We start from the raw sequence: 12,258 nt of genomic DNA on the forward strand, positions 1-12,258 counted from the left end.
ACACCAAGAATCATTACAGTTTCTTGCCTTCCAAGCCTTTGTGTCAACAGTTTAGCTTTGTGTCAGCATTCCCACGGCCTCCGCTTCAGGAATCCTTCCCTTGCAGGCGACCATCAAACTACAACAGGCGAACCGGGAATTGGAGAGAGCACAAGAGTATCAAAAGCAATATGCGGACAAGCACAGAAGACAAGTGGACTTTCAGCAAGGTCACCGGGTGTGGTTGAAAGCCGCGAACCTCCCACTGGACCAGTACGCGAAGGCTCTGGGTCCCAAGTTCGTGGGACCGTCCCGGACTCAGCAAATGGTGGGTCCGAATGCAGCCAGACTTGAACTTCCTCCTTCTTGGCTGATCCACCCCGTTTTTCACGTGTCTCTGTTGAAACCAGCAGTGAGGCCCCAGATCATCTAAAGCGCCAGCGAAGAACACAGCAGCCCTACAGGAAGGATGAATACCTTATCGAAGGCATCCTGGATCACAGGAAACGTGAACGCGGCGGTCAACGATACAGAGAGTTCCTCGTTCAAGAGCTGGATGGGACGACATCGTGGATACACGAGCATGATCTTCAAAGCGCACAAGAGACGATACGTAACTACTTCAGAGGGAGAGCACAGCAGCGGCGCACGTTGTTGAGGGAGCCGCGGAGAGCACCTGCAGAGCACTTCCGACAGAAGCGACAACACGGTTCGAAGAGGACAGGAGACGCCAACAATCACGAGAGCTCAGAACAATGCCAAAACCAACAGTGCCAGCACACGCGACTCCGGCAACGGCAGCCGAGACCCAGCGGCGACCATACGGACTGAGAAGGACAGATGAGAGCAAAAGCAACACTACGCCCTACATCTTCTGGTAAGGGCGTGACGCCAAGTTGTTTTCCCAGAGAGGGAAGGGGTGTCAGAAAGCATGCGTTTCGACCCGTAGACTTACATAACGTGAAGAAAAGCGGGCTAGTGGGCAACACCAGCGAACAGAGAGTAGAGCAGCTACAGAAAAGAGAGTAATCCAGAGGCCAGTGCAGCCACCCCAAGGACGGTGGTGAAAAGCAGAGGCCACCCGGAGGGGCGGCCCGAAGGAGAGAGAGGGAGAGAGTTTTTTTTTTCTATCGTCCTACGCAACGCCCGGAAACACTCTGTTTGCCGGAAAAGAAAAAGGGAAAGGAAGTGCAGAGGGAGGAGGAGAAAGCAAGTTTTGTTGTCGGTGAGAGCGAGCCGCACGTTTCTGTTCCCTGTTTTGCGTTGGCAGCGCGCCTCCAGGCCCCGTTCCCCCCATCCCTCCCGCTGCAGGTTTGGGCTCTTTCTCTGGTATTCAGCCACATCCTGCCGTCAGAAAAAGTGGCCGCCTTAGTCCCTACCCGAGATAGATTCGGAACGGAAGTCCGCTATGGTACGTCGCGCAATGTGCTGCCATTTTCCTGAACCGGCAGAGAAAGTCGAGCATAAGGCTGTGTGAGCTGTAGCCCGGGGGCTGGCGTGAAAAGTACCGACGAGACCAGCTGGCCGCAGTCCTCGCATCTAAGTCAGCGCACTCTAGCCTCTAGGGTCCTCGTTCTGCATGCTTCCCTGTCGTAGGCTGATTCGTACTTCGGAGACTTGTGTCTAGTCAAAATGCTCGAATTTTTCTGAGTTGCTCGCGGTTGGAATCGTCCCGGACCCGTGCGAGTCATTTTCGGGGACCGTATCGTGCCATCGCTGTCGTGTGGCCTCTCTTTTTCTCGCCACCTCGAAAATGCAAACCAAGCTCCCTCGTCTAACCTGTCGTGAGGTTAGCTTTGTCTCCCAGAGTTGGTTCCGTCCGGTGCGCACACGGATGAGCCATCTCGTAGTTGTCTGTTCATTGGCACAATAAACTCGTGCTCCGCTATCTGTCACACGCTTGCCCGTTCATGCGTGGGCCACCAGCTTCGGCGTCTTTTCCACAGCTCGTGATGTTTTCTCGGCTGACTTCTGTCTGCACAGTCCGAGTAGAATCAACTGCTCTTCAAGCGTAGCTTTGTCGTTTGATCCGTCTACATAACCTGCGCATTCCTTTGAACTTCAAACGCGGCCGGCGAACTGATATGGCGCGGGTCGACTGATGCGAACATGTCGCGGACAGCCTTTTCTTGTTGACCCAGTCGAGCACATCGTGTTCATACAAGTAATGAAATTGGCACTACTTGCTACCCTTCGGCCCACACCGTGGAACTCCGTACTGAAGATGCATCTTGGCTCTCGGTTTCTCTGCTTGTCTACTGTGGGCTGCTCAGTTTCACGTTCGCCTGATCTCTTTCTTGGTTTCGGAGACACCGGATGTCGCACAGCCGCCTTGCGTACCGTGCTGACGGGTTTATCGAAGTAGCTGTCTTGTGAGACTCAGGCCTTTTGTCCTTCGGTCTGGACCTTTTTTCTTCATTCCTTCTAGCCGTCTTTGGTTCCTTTGCGGCCTGTATGGCACGAATCAAAGCCACGCCAAGGCGCCGCGGCGCTGTGGCCTCGAACCCGAGAACAGCAGGTTCCGCCAGACCAGTCCCGCAGTCGGGGAAAAGCTCCGCCGCTCTAACCAGCCGAGCCGGCACAGTGGCACGTCGCTCCGCAGACCCGTCTTCTCCCTCGAGCGACGATGACTATTCTACGCCTGCATCAGGTTCCCCCAGCCGCGCTGACTCCGGCCAGGACGCGGGGAGGCGAGACTCGTTGGCGTCACAGCCGATTAGAAGGGCAGCGAACAGGGCAGGCATCCAGAGAAGGAGGGCCCCACCAGGAGCACGGGCTCTGAAGGAGATTCGCAAGCTACGAGTAAGGAGTTGAAGGGTTTCATTTGCATGCGATTCCCGATACCGTGCGTGTCTTCGTTACTGTCTAGATGCAAACAGTGCCATCGGCTCGCCGTGTTCCTCGCTTTAGGCTCACTCCTGGGTATCGGTGTCTCTAACCCCCTTACAGTTTTCAAGATCTTTGTCGCGCGCCATTAAGAGGGCATCACACCTGTGCGACCCGTTGCAAACTCCTCCGGACTGAGTGTACGAATGTGAGTCGCTTGACGGCGTTTGGCTCCGAGGAAATTTTTACGGGTAGCGTATCGGCGGTGAGCCCGAAAGCAACTAGCTCACTGTGGCATCCCTGCTGTCATGCAAACACTCCAAGTAGCTCTGAAGAAACTTAGAAACCCGCGTACCTGGACCTCCCGCAGTCCGAAGCGTTCTGCAGCGTAAGATGGTGTTTCCAGCCTCGTTACTGCAGGACAGACTAGACGCAAAGCGAAACCGACCTAGAGTAAAGAGTAAAGACTGTCCCGTGGCTGCCCGCTGTGTTGATGTCTTCCGGACTGCCGGACAGTAGAGCTCTATGGCTTATATCTGTCTCAACAGACTAAGCTTATACGCCGCCGGCGGGGGCCGTAAGCACTGATGCATGAATCACAGAAGCAGATGTCTGCGAAGAACCAGGGGGCACGCTGCCAGTGTGAAGTCTCGTTGCCTTTTTATGTACGTACTTCCGGTAGGTTCCGGTGTTTGCGTGCAAATTCCACACTTTTCCGTCGAGGCAGCACTCCTCTTGACCCAGCTGCGCAGGCGATATTATCTCGCTTGTCCAGCACGTGGTCGCTACAGGTGTCACGTGGGCCACAGTGGTACTGGGCTTGTTGTCTTAAGGTAGTTGAGTTTTCTTGGACCTCTACCTGTGTTCCGGCTATCCTGTCATCACTGAGAAGTCGAGCATATCAGAGCTTGGTTCTCTCCTATGGGAAGCAGAGCGCCGACGCTGGGGCAGATGGCCTGTCAGATTCTCCGGTTCTTTAAGTGTGGACTACGCGTGCACAGGAGTCGACCGAACTGCTCATCCCCAAGATGCCTTTTCTGAGGCTTGTCCATGAAGTTGCCCAAGACTGCACCCCTCCATACGCAACTCCTTACAGGCGGGTCCAGCTTCCGTGCCTCTCCTTCCTGTTCTGGGGTCCTGCCAAGCTGGCGGCCACATGCTCTGCAGTTGCATTCTTAGTGTGCATTACTGCAGTAACTTCTGTTTTACCCCCCCTTTGCTTAGCTGCGTTCGGAGTCCGAGGTCGGCCTGCGTTGTCTGACTGCAGCGCAAAAGATAGGGGATTCGTTGTCGCCGATCTACACACGTCAGCTTGGAGCTCCTGCCTTGACTTGGCTTGCACGTGCGTTCCATATTTACAAACGAGCGCAGTGAGGCTCAGCGAATCGCAGGTTACTTTACCCCACGTATGGCGAAAGAGGCCGTGATTTGCGCTGTTTCTTGAGTAATCCCTCTGAACCGCGTGCTTGGGAGATTAGTATGACTCATCCACCCGTACTTTTGCGGCCTTGCCTGCGTAGAAAGGTGTTCGCTGATTAGCCCCCTTAGGAGGCCGGCCTCACGTGATGTTTTCACAAGGTTTTGAAACACACTCCCCTCACACATACCTAGGGGCAAACATCTCGTGGTTCTCACCTTCTCTTTATCTCCGACTACCAGGTTTACGTCTGAAGCGCTGATGGCCTTACAGTGCGCCAGCGAAGCGTTCTTGACCGGTCTGATGGAGGACTCGTATCTCTGCGCAATGCATGCGAAGCGCGTCACGCTCATGCCAAAGGACTTGCACCTGGCTCAAAGACTGCGGCGGTCGTTTGCCTGAAATGCGGACTCCTTTCGCATCAATTTGTCTCCTTTGGGGAGACTGTCTTTCGCTTTTGGCCATGCCGCTGTCGTCGTCGCTAGCACACACACTTGCAGTGTCAGTTAACCAAGGCAGGAAGCCCAGGGGATGTGTCCGGAAGCACGAAAAACTTGAGGATTTTCGCCGGCTTTCATTCACACACTCGCCGTGGGGGTTCCATGGGGTACTGCGTACGCGGCAGGCTCCTCTGGAAGCTTCAGTGTACTGCGTTTCCAGTCGTCAGCGCCATGTCGTTTCTCTGACCCGCGAACGCACGTTGAATCGTAGAGACCCGACACCGATTCATGTTGCAGCAAATCAATAGCACTCAGTTTAGGGTTTAGGGTTGTTTCTCGTCGATGTGTGGCGGCTATCTGGAGCACAATGGGAGTTGAGAGATCCTGAGTCGGAAATCATTGAGGGTTCGCTTCGTTTTACACGGCTTTCATAGTCCGCGTTTGCTGCCACGAAGTTGTCTGGTGTATGAAATTTGAATGATGGTGCAACTTGGTGCAGACATTTTCGTTTTCAGGGCAGTTCGAAAAGAAAGCCAGTCACCCTTCTATAGCTCGCAAGCGTGAAAGGAGCTTCCATCTCGCGGACGTCCTGCCAAGCAACCTCGTCAATGGCAGTCTCTGCGCAGGACTGCCCCGAGAGTGCTGGCGGCTTCGCTGGGTTTTGGGCGCAGTTTCTGTTGTCCCCCATGAAACTGCATCTTGTCAGAAATGTGCCGGCATTGTGGGTTTGTCACATAGACCACATCCGTGGCTTCAGAATACACTGATTCTCCTTGGCTTTGCTGTCAACCATTGACTGCGAGCGTATTGGCGTTTTATAAGTCGCATCCTTCTCGATGAAGAAGACTGTGAAACAGAGCACTCATGAAGCATTTGGCTGATCTTGTGTTCCGTGAGTTTGAAATCATTAACGCCTGAACTTTCAGGCAGCCTTGCCCCGGAAGCTGGGCGAGGGACGTCGAAGGCCTTCGAAGGGACCACGGCCCATCGTACACACGTAGACAGGAGGGCTCTGGCAGTCCGGTCGGACAAATGAATATTTCATTGTTTATATGGCGATCGTGCATTACACATTATCATAGATGAAGGTCCCCGCAGTTTACTCACAAACCGAATGTTGTTGGGACCGGTAGAGAGTGAAAACCGGCGTAGGGCTGCCGTCGCACACAGGGTGGTCGTAGCGTTTCTGCGGTCACCCAGACTAAAAACGATTCCCCACGCGCACACGAAGCCAAATTTGGTCATCGTCCTGCGGGCAGACAACGCCCTTCATATCTTGCTCCTCTGCTCGCGAAACTTGATTTGAGAAAGTGGATTTCCGCCTCCCAAAACTCACTTGCCCCCACTTTTGTATTGCTCACGCCGTCCTGAGAGAAACCCGCGGATGAATGCGAAACGGATCCCTCTCATCGTCTTCAAGCCACATTACACGTCCCGATCCTCTGATTCGTAGCCCGGCAGGGTGAGTACGGAGGTAATTTTTTGTTTCCGGAGAATCCCCTCCATTGTTTCGCTTCTTGGTAAGCTTATCCGTTTCTTCGTCTGCGCCCTGATTGGCTAGGTGCTCGTAGAACGCTGACATTCTCTCCAGGGTCTCTCTGGTGAGATCATCCTCTAGCCTGTCCAACCGTGTTTGGTTTTCGGTTTTCTGCTGCTCTAGTCGCTTTCGTTTTATTCGTACTTCAGTCTTCTCCATTCTGTCAGATCTCTGTTCTTCCATACGTTCTACTCGCTCGCGCAGGATGACCGGCAGAGAAGAGGTTCTTAGAAAGGGGCCGGCTACTGCGTCAGATGGGAGAGGGTCTCCTGTCGAACTCTCAGCGCTTCGAAGCTCGTCAGCATAGCTCGTCGTCGTGAAAGTTTCCATGAGCCGGGCAATACGTTGTTCTTGGCGTTCCTGACAGACAGCAAGAAGGGCGGTCGACAAGCGTCAGCCACTGGCCCGTGCTCACCATGTGCAGTGTCGGTGTAACATGACAAGCGCGAGGGGGAATTGTTGTGCGCGAATTGTTCTTCGAGTGAGCTTCCGTATCAGAAGCGGACAGAGTGTCTTTCAGATGGCACCAGGGGAGACAGAGAATCAAGAACTGGGGGGGCCACTTGGTCAGAAGAACCCGGCATACGGCTCAGACTTGCCATTAAGACTTGGGAACGTGAATGCCTACCTTTTTCAGTCGTTCCCTCTCCCTGCGCAGCTTCTCATCTGGCGTTACCGCTCTGGGAGCCTGCTTGCCTCTCTGGTACTTGGCCAGCTGCTCCGGTGTCACTTTCGCACTCTGGATTCCTTTCTGGAAATCAGACAGTCCCTCCAGAATGAACTGTTTGCTGGTCTTGCCCGCGAATGCAGAGCCGCCCTTGGACTGGTCCTTTAAGACCACCTCAGGACTGGATGACGTACATGGGATGGGATTAGCTGCGTGTGATCCAGGAAGCGCTTTCAGGGTCTCTGTTTTCTGTTCGTTTTGAGAGAGCTCTGAAGCCGAAGAGGTAAGGGTATCGAAATGCTCGGATGGGCCTCCCGTTTGTTTGAGGGAAGCGTGTGTCATCCTGGCTGCCAAACCGCGGCGGTACGCACGCTTACCTCCGGCAGCCGTGCTGCTGCCATTCCGTCCAAGCTCTGCCATTCCGTCACGGTCGTCTAACCGGCTTTTTGAGACCTGTGCGCTCGTGGACTGACGCTGGCTATCGTCACTGGTGCCTGGCGCGGAGTCCCTCTTTCCCCCAGTTGCTGGGGCAGCAACTGAGGCAGTGAAGGTGACGACACTCGCCTTTGACCGGGCAGCGCCTTCTGTTTCTCCCACTTCTCCGCCTAGGATGTCGGCTCGGCTGGTTTCGGCGTTTACAGAACCCAGCAGTAACGATGACGGAAGGCTCGAAAATGCTTTGTCGAAGTTCCCCCTGACACTCCCAGGCGGGATGGAAGCCACTGAACTGGAGAACTTCTCCACTGAAAACTCCGCCGGAATGTGTGTCCTCTGCTGCTGGTTCGCGTTTCGTGCGAACGCCAGCACAGCCTGTGCCTCGTGCGCTTGTGCTATGCTAGCTCGTTGAAGGCGCAGCGCGCTAGCCCTTTCTTTTCGCTCGTGGATATTCTTTCTGAAGCTGTCCAGGTCTACTCCGGATTCCACGTCCTCCCCTTTGACGAACACAGGCTGGTCGTATGGATTGGCTCGGCGGCGCTCTTCTTGCAGTCGTACCGCCAGTTCGACGTTCCTGCTGTGCTCAGCTTCTTCCTCTTTCTTCCGCTTGTACATTCGGAGTTCGAGCAGGGATGGCGGGGTTTGCGTGGTAGTTGTTGTCGGTGTGGACACGCAGTACGGGTGATCAGAAGACGGAATGCACGGCAACCCTGTTCGCAGATCCACGTAGCCGGCCGACTCGCTGGGATCACGAGTGGAAGCAACGGCAAGAGCTTGCTGCGTTGAAAGTGCACAACAGCACAACTAGAGTAGGTCTTCACGGAAGGTGACTGGCACAACGAAAGGAAGTCCGGATGAGTGGTCAGTTAGCGATGCCGAACTGAGAGGACGAGTGAGTGGTCTTGTGCAGTTGACAGCTATACCTTTCCCTACGGGCAACTACGCAGAAAGAACGGCGGCAGTGTAGCTGTTTACACTGTTGTACGATGATAATTAAGACTCGAACTCCGCCAGACGGTTTAAACTCCGGAGAGCGTTGCTCGCTGGACAGTCATTCTCTGGCAAGTGCTGCCGTTCGGTCCCGTACATCTCCAATCTTCTTCACGGCATCACTTAGACCGGTTCCCGCTATGTTCTCGACGATATCTCCCAGCACGCCAGAGCCTTTAGCAATCGCCTGAAGCGTCTCATCATCCATCGCATTGAGGAGCTCTTTACCTGTATGGAAAGAGCACCACCGATTACAGCCCGGCCGAGTCAGAGACACTTGGCTACCTCGAGAAACACAGCTGCCTGGAAGGCCTACCTACTTTGACACTCTACATCCTTAGATCAGAAACGGAGTCAGCTGCGGAGTTCGTGCCGGTCTATACGAGTACGAGCTGCTAACACTCTTAGCTGCTTTTCTCTCAGTCATTACAGTAACCTTTCGACCTTTGTCTGTCAGCCCTCTGTCCAGGAATCCAGAGAGCTGGTTTCCTAGAGGACCACACATATACCCCATGGACGGCACTCCTCACGGCACCACGCCAGTTGTGGCATATGCTGTACTTGACGCTGCCGGCGTGCAGGCTGCCTTCTGACGCCGATGGGAGTGAACTGAAAAGCTCACTTTTGTTTGCAAACAGTTCCGAATTTTCGCGTTGTCCAGCCGACTGATAGCGGTAGAAACTTTTCGGCTTGTAGCGCACCATATCCAGGTCAGCGGCTTCCACGGGATCCAGGCTGTAGCCGCCGAGCAGTACACCGTCTTCAGGAGGAGGCGGCGCCAGCAGCAGGTCATCGAAAGTCTGGATCGCTGAGCCGGGCCGTAGCCTTTTATGCTGCCATCCCGTGAACGAGCCAAGTTCCTGCTTGATTCTCTGGTCCTCTTGATACTCTGCCAACGTCTGCTCGAATTCATCTGAAAGCAGCAGGGCAGGTGAAGACGTTGACTGTTGGTCAGCGGCCCCCTAGAGAGCCTTTATCAGCAGGCCGTCCAAGAACACGCCACAGCACTTCCGTCGCCGTGGCGACAGGCTCGCGCCTTGCCTGCCACGAGCAGCTGAAGCTCGCTCCTTCCTACCTATGATCCGTAGCGAGGTAATCCTTTGTGATTTCGGTTGCTTTGCGCGCCCGTATTTCCCGGGCATTGAAGAGCTGCCAGGACGCTTTAGAAGAGCCCGAACTGTGATCGATTGCTGCGGACTTCCATGAGAAGAAGTCTGGTCTCTCCGGTGACAAGGAGCGATGATGCTCTCAACTGTTTCGCCTCTGTCCCTCCCAAAGTCATCCCGCCTATACTGCTGCGGTCCCTCACCTTTGGCTGCCGCGTGACGCACCGCACGTCCCTGCCCAGGGCTTACTGGCAGCGTATCTGAGCGCAATATTTCCCCCGAGAGCGCCAACACCACTCTCAAAAACGGTGAAAGCAAGGTAGAGTCTGAGCGTACACAATGCAGAGCAGAGGAGAGGCCGCACAAGAAGATAACGGGTGTGAATGAGAAATGACGCACGAGGCTCGCCCTCCCAACTGAGTACACGACTATGCGCTGTGAACACCGCATTCCCGAGCGCCACCCACGAGCAAAAGGACACTGGCCGGACAGTCTTGGTGTCTGTCGGGGGCGATAACCGACCGTATCATGCGGTTTCTACCGATCCGCACACTTGTCGGAACGCGGCCGGACACAGCGCGTACATGGTTGCGTGGGCAGGGGCACATTACAGCGCACGGGTATGGCTGTCAGGCAGTGCAGCAACAGCCCCGTGAGACCCAATCAATAGATTACTTTCTGGGCGAAACAGGGCTTCGTAAGCGAAATCGTCGAGTGCGGCGTGCTTCGCTTACCGTGATCGGAGCACCCCGGCCCCGCAAAGACTGGAGTTCCGCGCAGAGCCAATGTCAGGAGTGTGAGCAAGCTAATGAGGGCTACCCGACATGAGGACCAAAACAGCGCCATACTCCACGGCCGGAAATTTCTGAAATATCAAAAGCGCTGTCGTTTGATTCCTGTCATGACTACTGTCCGTTTTGCTCGCGATCCTTGATTTCGGAAACGTTGAGATCGCCACACTGACCACCAGCGGACAGATACAACAAAACAACGGGCTTGCCCGTACGGAGGCACACGCTTCAGCTGAATGGCTGGGTGAAGAGACATTAGGGAAGAATGATAAATGACCAGTCGTTGGAGGGTTCAGGGGGGTTTTCCGGGAGGGCAGGTCTCTACGCAGTCAACCAGAGGACGCGAGCTGGCACCCGGGGTTTCGCGGCTAGTCGGCAGATCCTGTCCTTCCCTGCGTTCTTTACCAGTACGGTACTTCGCTTGATCGCTTGCTTGTGCCCTGGCCCTGAGATGGCCCTGCAGCGCCCTGGGCAAGTCTGCTAGATGTGGGCAGGCGGAAAGAAAGAGTCCTTCTGACTATGCTATAGTTCTAGACTGCCTTGATGATCTGATTTAGCGGACACGGTGTTTGAATCGGTTAAGCGCGCGTTCCCATTGTGACGGCACCTGGGAGCTAAGGTGGCCCCAAGGTGTCACGGGAGCCTGTGAGACTGCCGCGCTGAATGTGGAAACGCCGCCCTCATTCTTGAGAGACGAAGAAACCCGACACTGTGGGGAGGATTCCCTCTTTGAACCGAAGCCAGGGATCGATTGTAGTTCTCTTCCGCTTGATACGCTGCCTCCTGTAGGGGGTTGCAAAGTAGTTTCTGAGAGCACCTCCCCCGCGTGTCCAGGCAAGGCGCGAGCCTGTCGCCACGGCGACGCAAGTGCTGTGGCGTCTTCTTGGACGGCCTGCTGATAACGGCTCTCAACGGCCTACCTACCGCCGAAAGCCACTGATAACGGTTGGAGGTCAAGCATGTGCGGTTGTGAATCTGTCTTCGCTCAGTAACGGCAACTGGATCGACAGCCCACCGAATCTCTTGTTGAAGGAGCGAACACACACAACGGGTAGTACACAGAGAGACTGTGGAAGTCGCAGGTCTAAGGTGCTATGCAATGGAAGCGGTGGACTTTTCGGAATCGACGACACTGTCTGGTGGCCGGCACGCCCAACGGCGCCCACCTCGAACGGAATAAATGCCTCACTGCATGTTTCCAATGTTGAAGAAACCCAGTCTGCTTCTTTCCCCGCGGACTCCGGCTTCAGTTCGCGGCCACAGTAGCATGGACGCATTTTTCTAGGGAACAAAAGCTTTCAGGGTTTGAGGTCTCCTGGTCTCACCCACCAATACGTGGCACGTTGTCCGATTGCGGAGAAGGCCGCTGCGACGGCATTTTGCCGGTTACGCCAGCCATCCAGTGCCGCCTTCTCACTTTAACATTGAAAGCAGATACGAATATGGAGTGTCTTCCGCGGTCTCACACCCTTCGAAAGTAGCCCAGCTTGTACCAGCAGACACTGTCGCCCCTGCCAGGGCCTCGGACAGCGAGACTCGCGAACTCTGGTTTACCTCGGTGTGTGTCACAGAACGGCCCCCAGTGAAAGCTGCTCACTGCTGCAAACGGGCCTCCCGCTGCCTTGTTGCCGGTAAGGGCCGTATCAACGTAGGTAGGACGGCGACAAGGCTGAGCGGCGGCGTGGGAGGACCTCGAAGCCGGTTCGAGTAAGTCCTTCAGCTGCGCAGTTGCACGAACCCGGACGCCCGCACAGCGAGTACCTGTGATCCGTAATCTGAGACTCTAGTATGATAGTGCTGGGCTCCTCTCGCCTGAACCTCACGACACAGGAATGGGGATTTTAGACCTCTCCCTGAGACTCTCCCTGTAAGGCTTTTATATTGTACAAGTTCTTCACCTGCTCAGCCCCGCCGCGACCGCGCGGGGCCTGCACGACACTTGCCCCAGTAGGCGGGCATATATATAGCACAGCGCCCGACGGGCGCGACATACGTTACTTCGTACCAAAGCACAACACTGACTGCCACGCCTATGCGTTGACAGCAAATAGTCACCAGACTCATGTTACA

General features: G+C 55.1%; 2 protein-coding genes across 2 annotated transcripts; one reads left to right on the forward strand and one right to left on the reverse strand.

Annotated features, from left to right (window-relative positions):
• Positions 1-1,592: 1,592 nt before the first annotated feature.
• Positions 1,593-4,624, forward strand: CSUI_002515 (histone H3; the record flags this gene model as incomplete). The annotated part of the gene is made up of 3 exons (XM_068062715.1): positions 1,593-2,781; positions 3,807-3,905; positions 4,496-4,624. The coding sequence occupies exons 1-3, from the start codon at positions 2,434-2,436 to the stop codon at positions 4,622-4,624; spliced, it is 576 nt and encodes a 191-aa protein (XP_067925308.1). The 5' UTR covers positions 1,593-2,433.
• A 1,196-nt stretch (positions 4,625-5,820) lies between these two features.
• CSUI_002516 (uncharacterized protein) lies at positions 5,821-9,723 on the reverse strand. Its single transcript, XM_068062716.1, has 5 exons — positions 9,367-9,723; positions 8,722-9,204; positions 8,389-8,519; positions 6,828-8,078; positions 5,821-6,559 (listed from the first exon to the last, which is right to left on the reverse strand). The coding sequence occupies exons 1-5, from the start codon at positions 9,431-9,433 to the stop codon at positions 6,020-6,022; spliced, it is 2,472 nt and encodes an 823-aa protein (XP_067925309.1). The 5' UTR covers positions 9,434-9,723; the 3' UTR covers positions 5,821-6,019.
• Positions 9,724-12,258: the final 2,535 nt, after the last annotated feature.

The sequence above is a fragment of the Cystoisospora suis genome (assembly GCF_002600585.1).
Source record: "Cystoisospora suis strain Wien I chromosome Unknown contig_1050, whole genome shotgun sequence".
In the NCBI taxonomy this organism is placed as follows: domain Eukaryota; phylum Apicomplexa; class Conoidasida; order Eucoccidiorida; family Sarcocystidae; genus Cystoisospora; species Cystoisospora suis.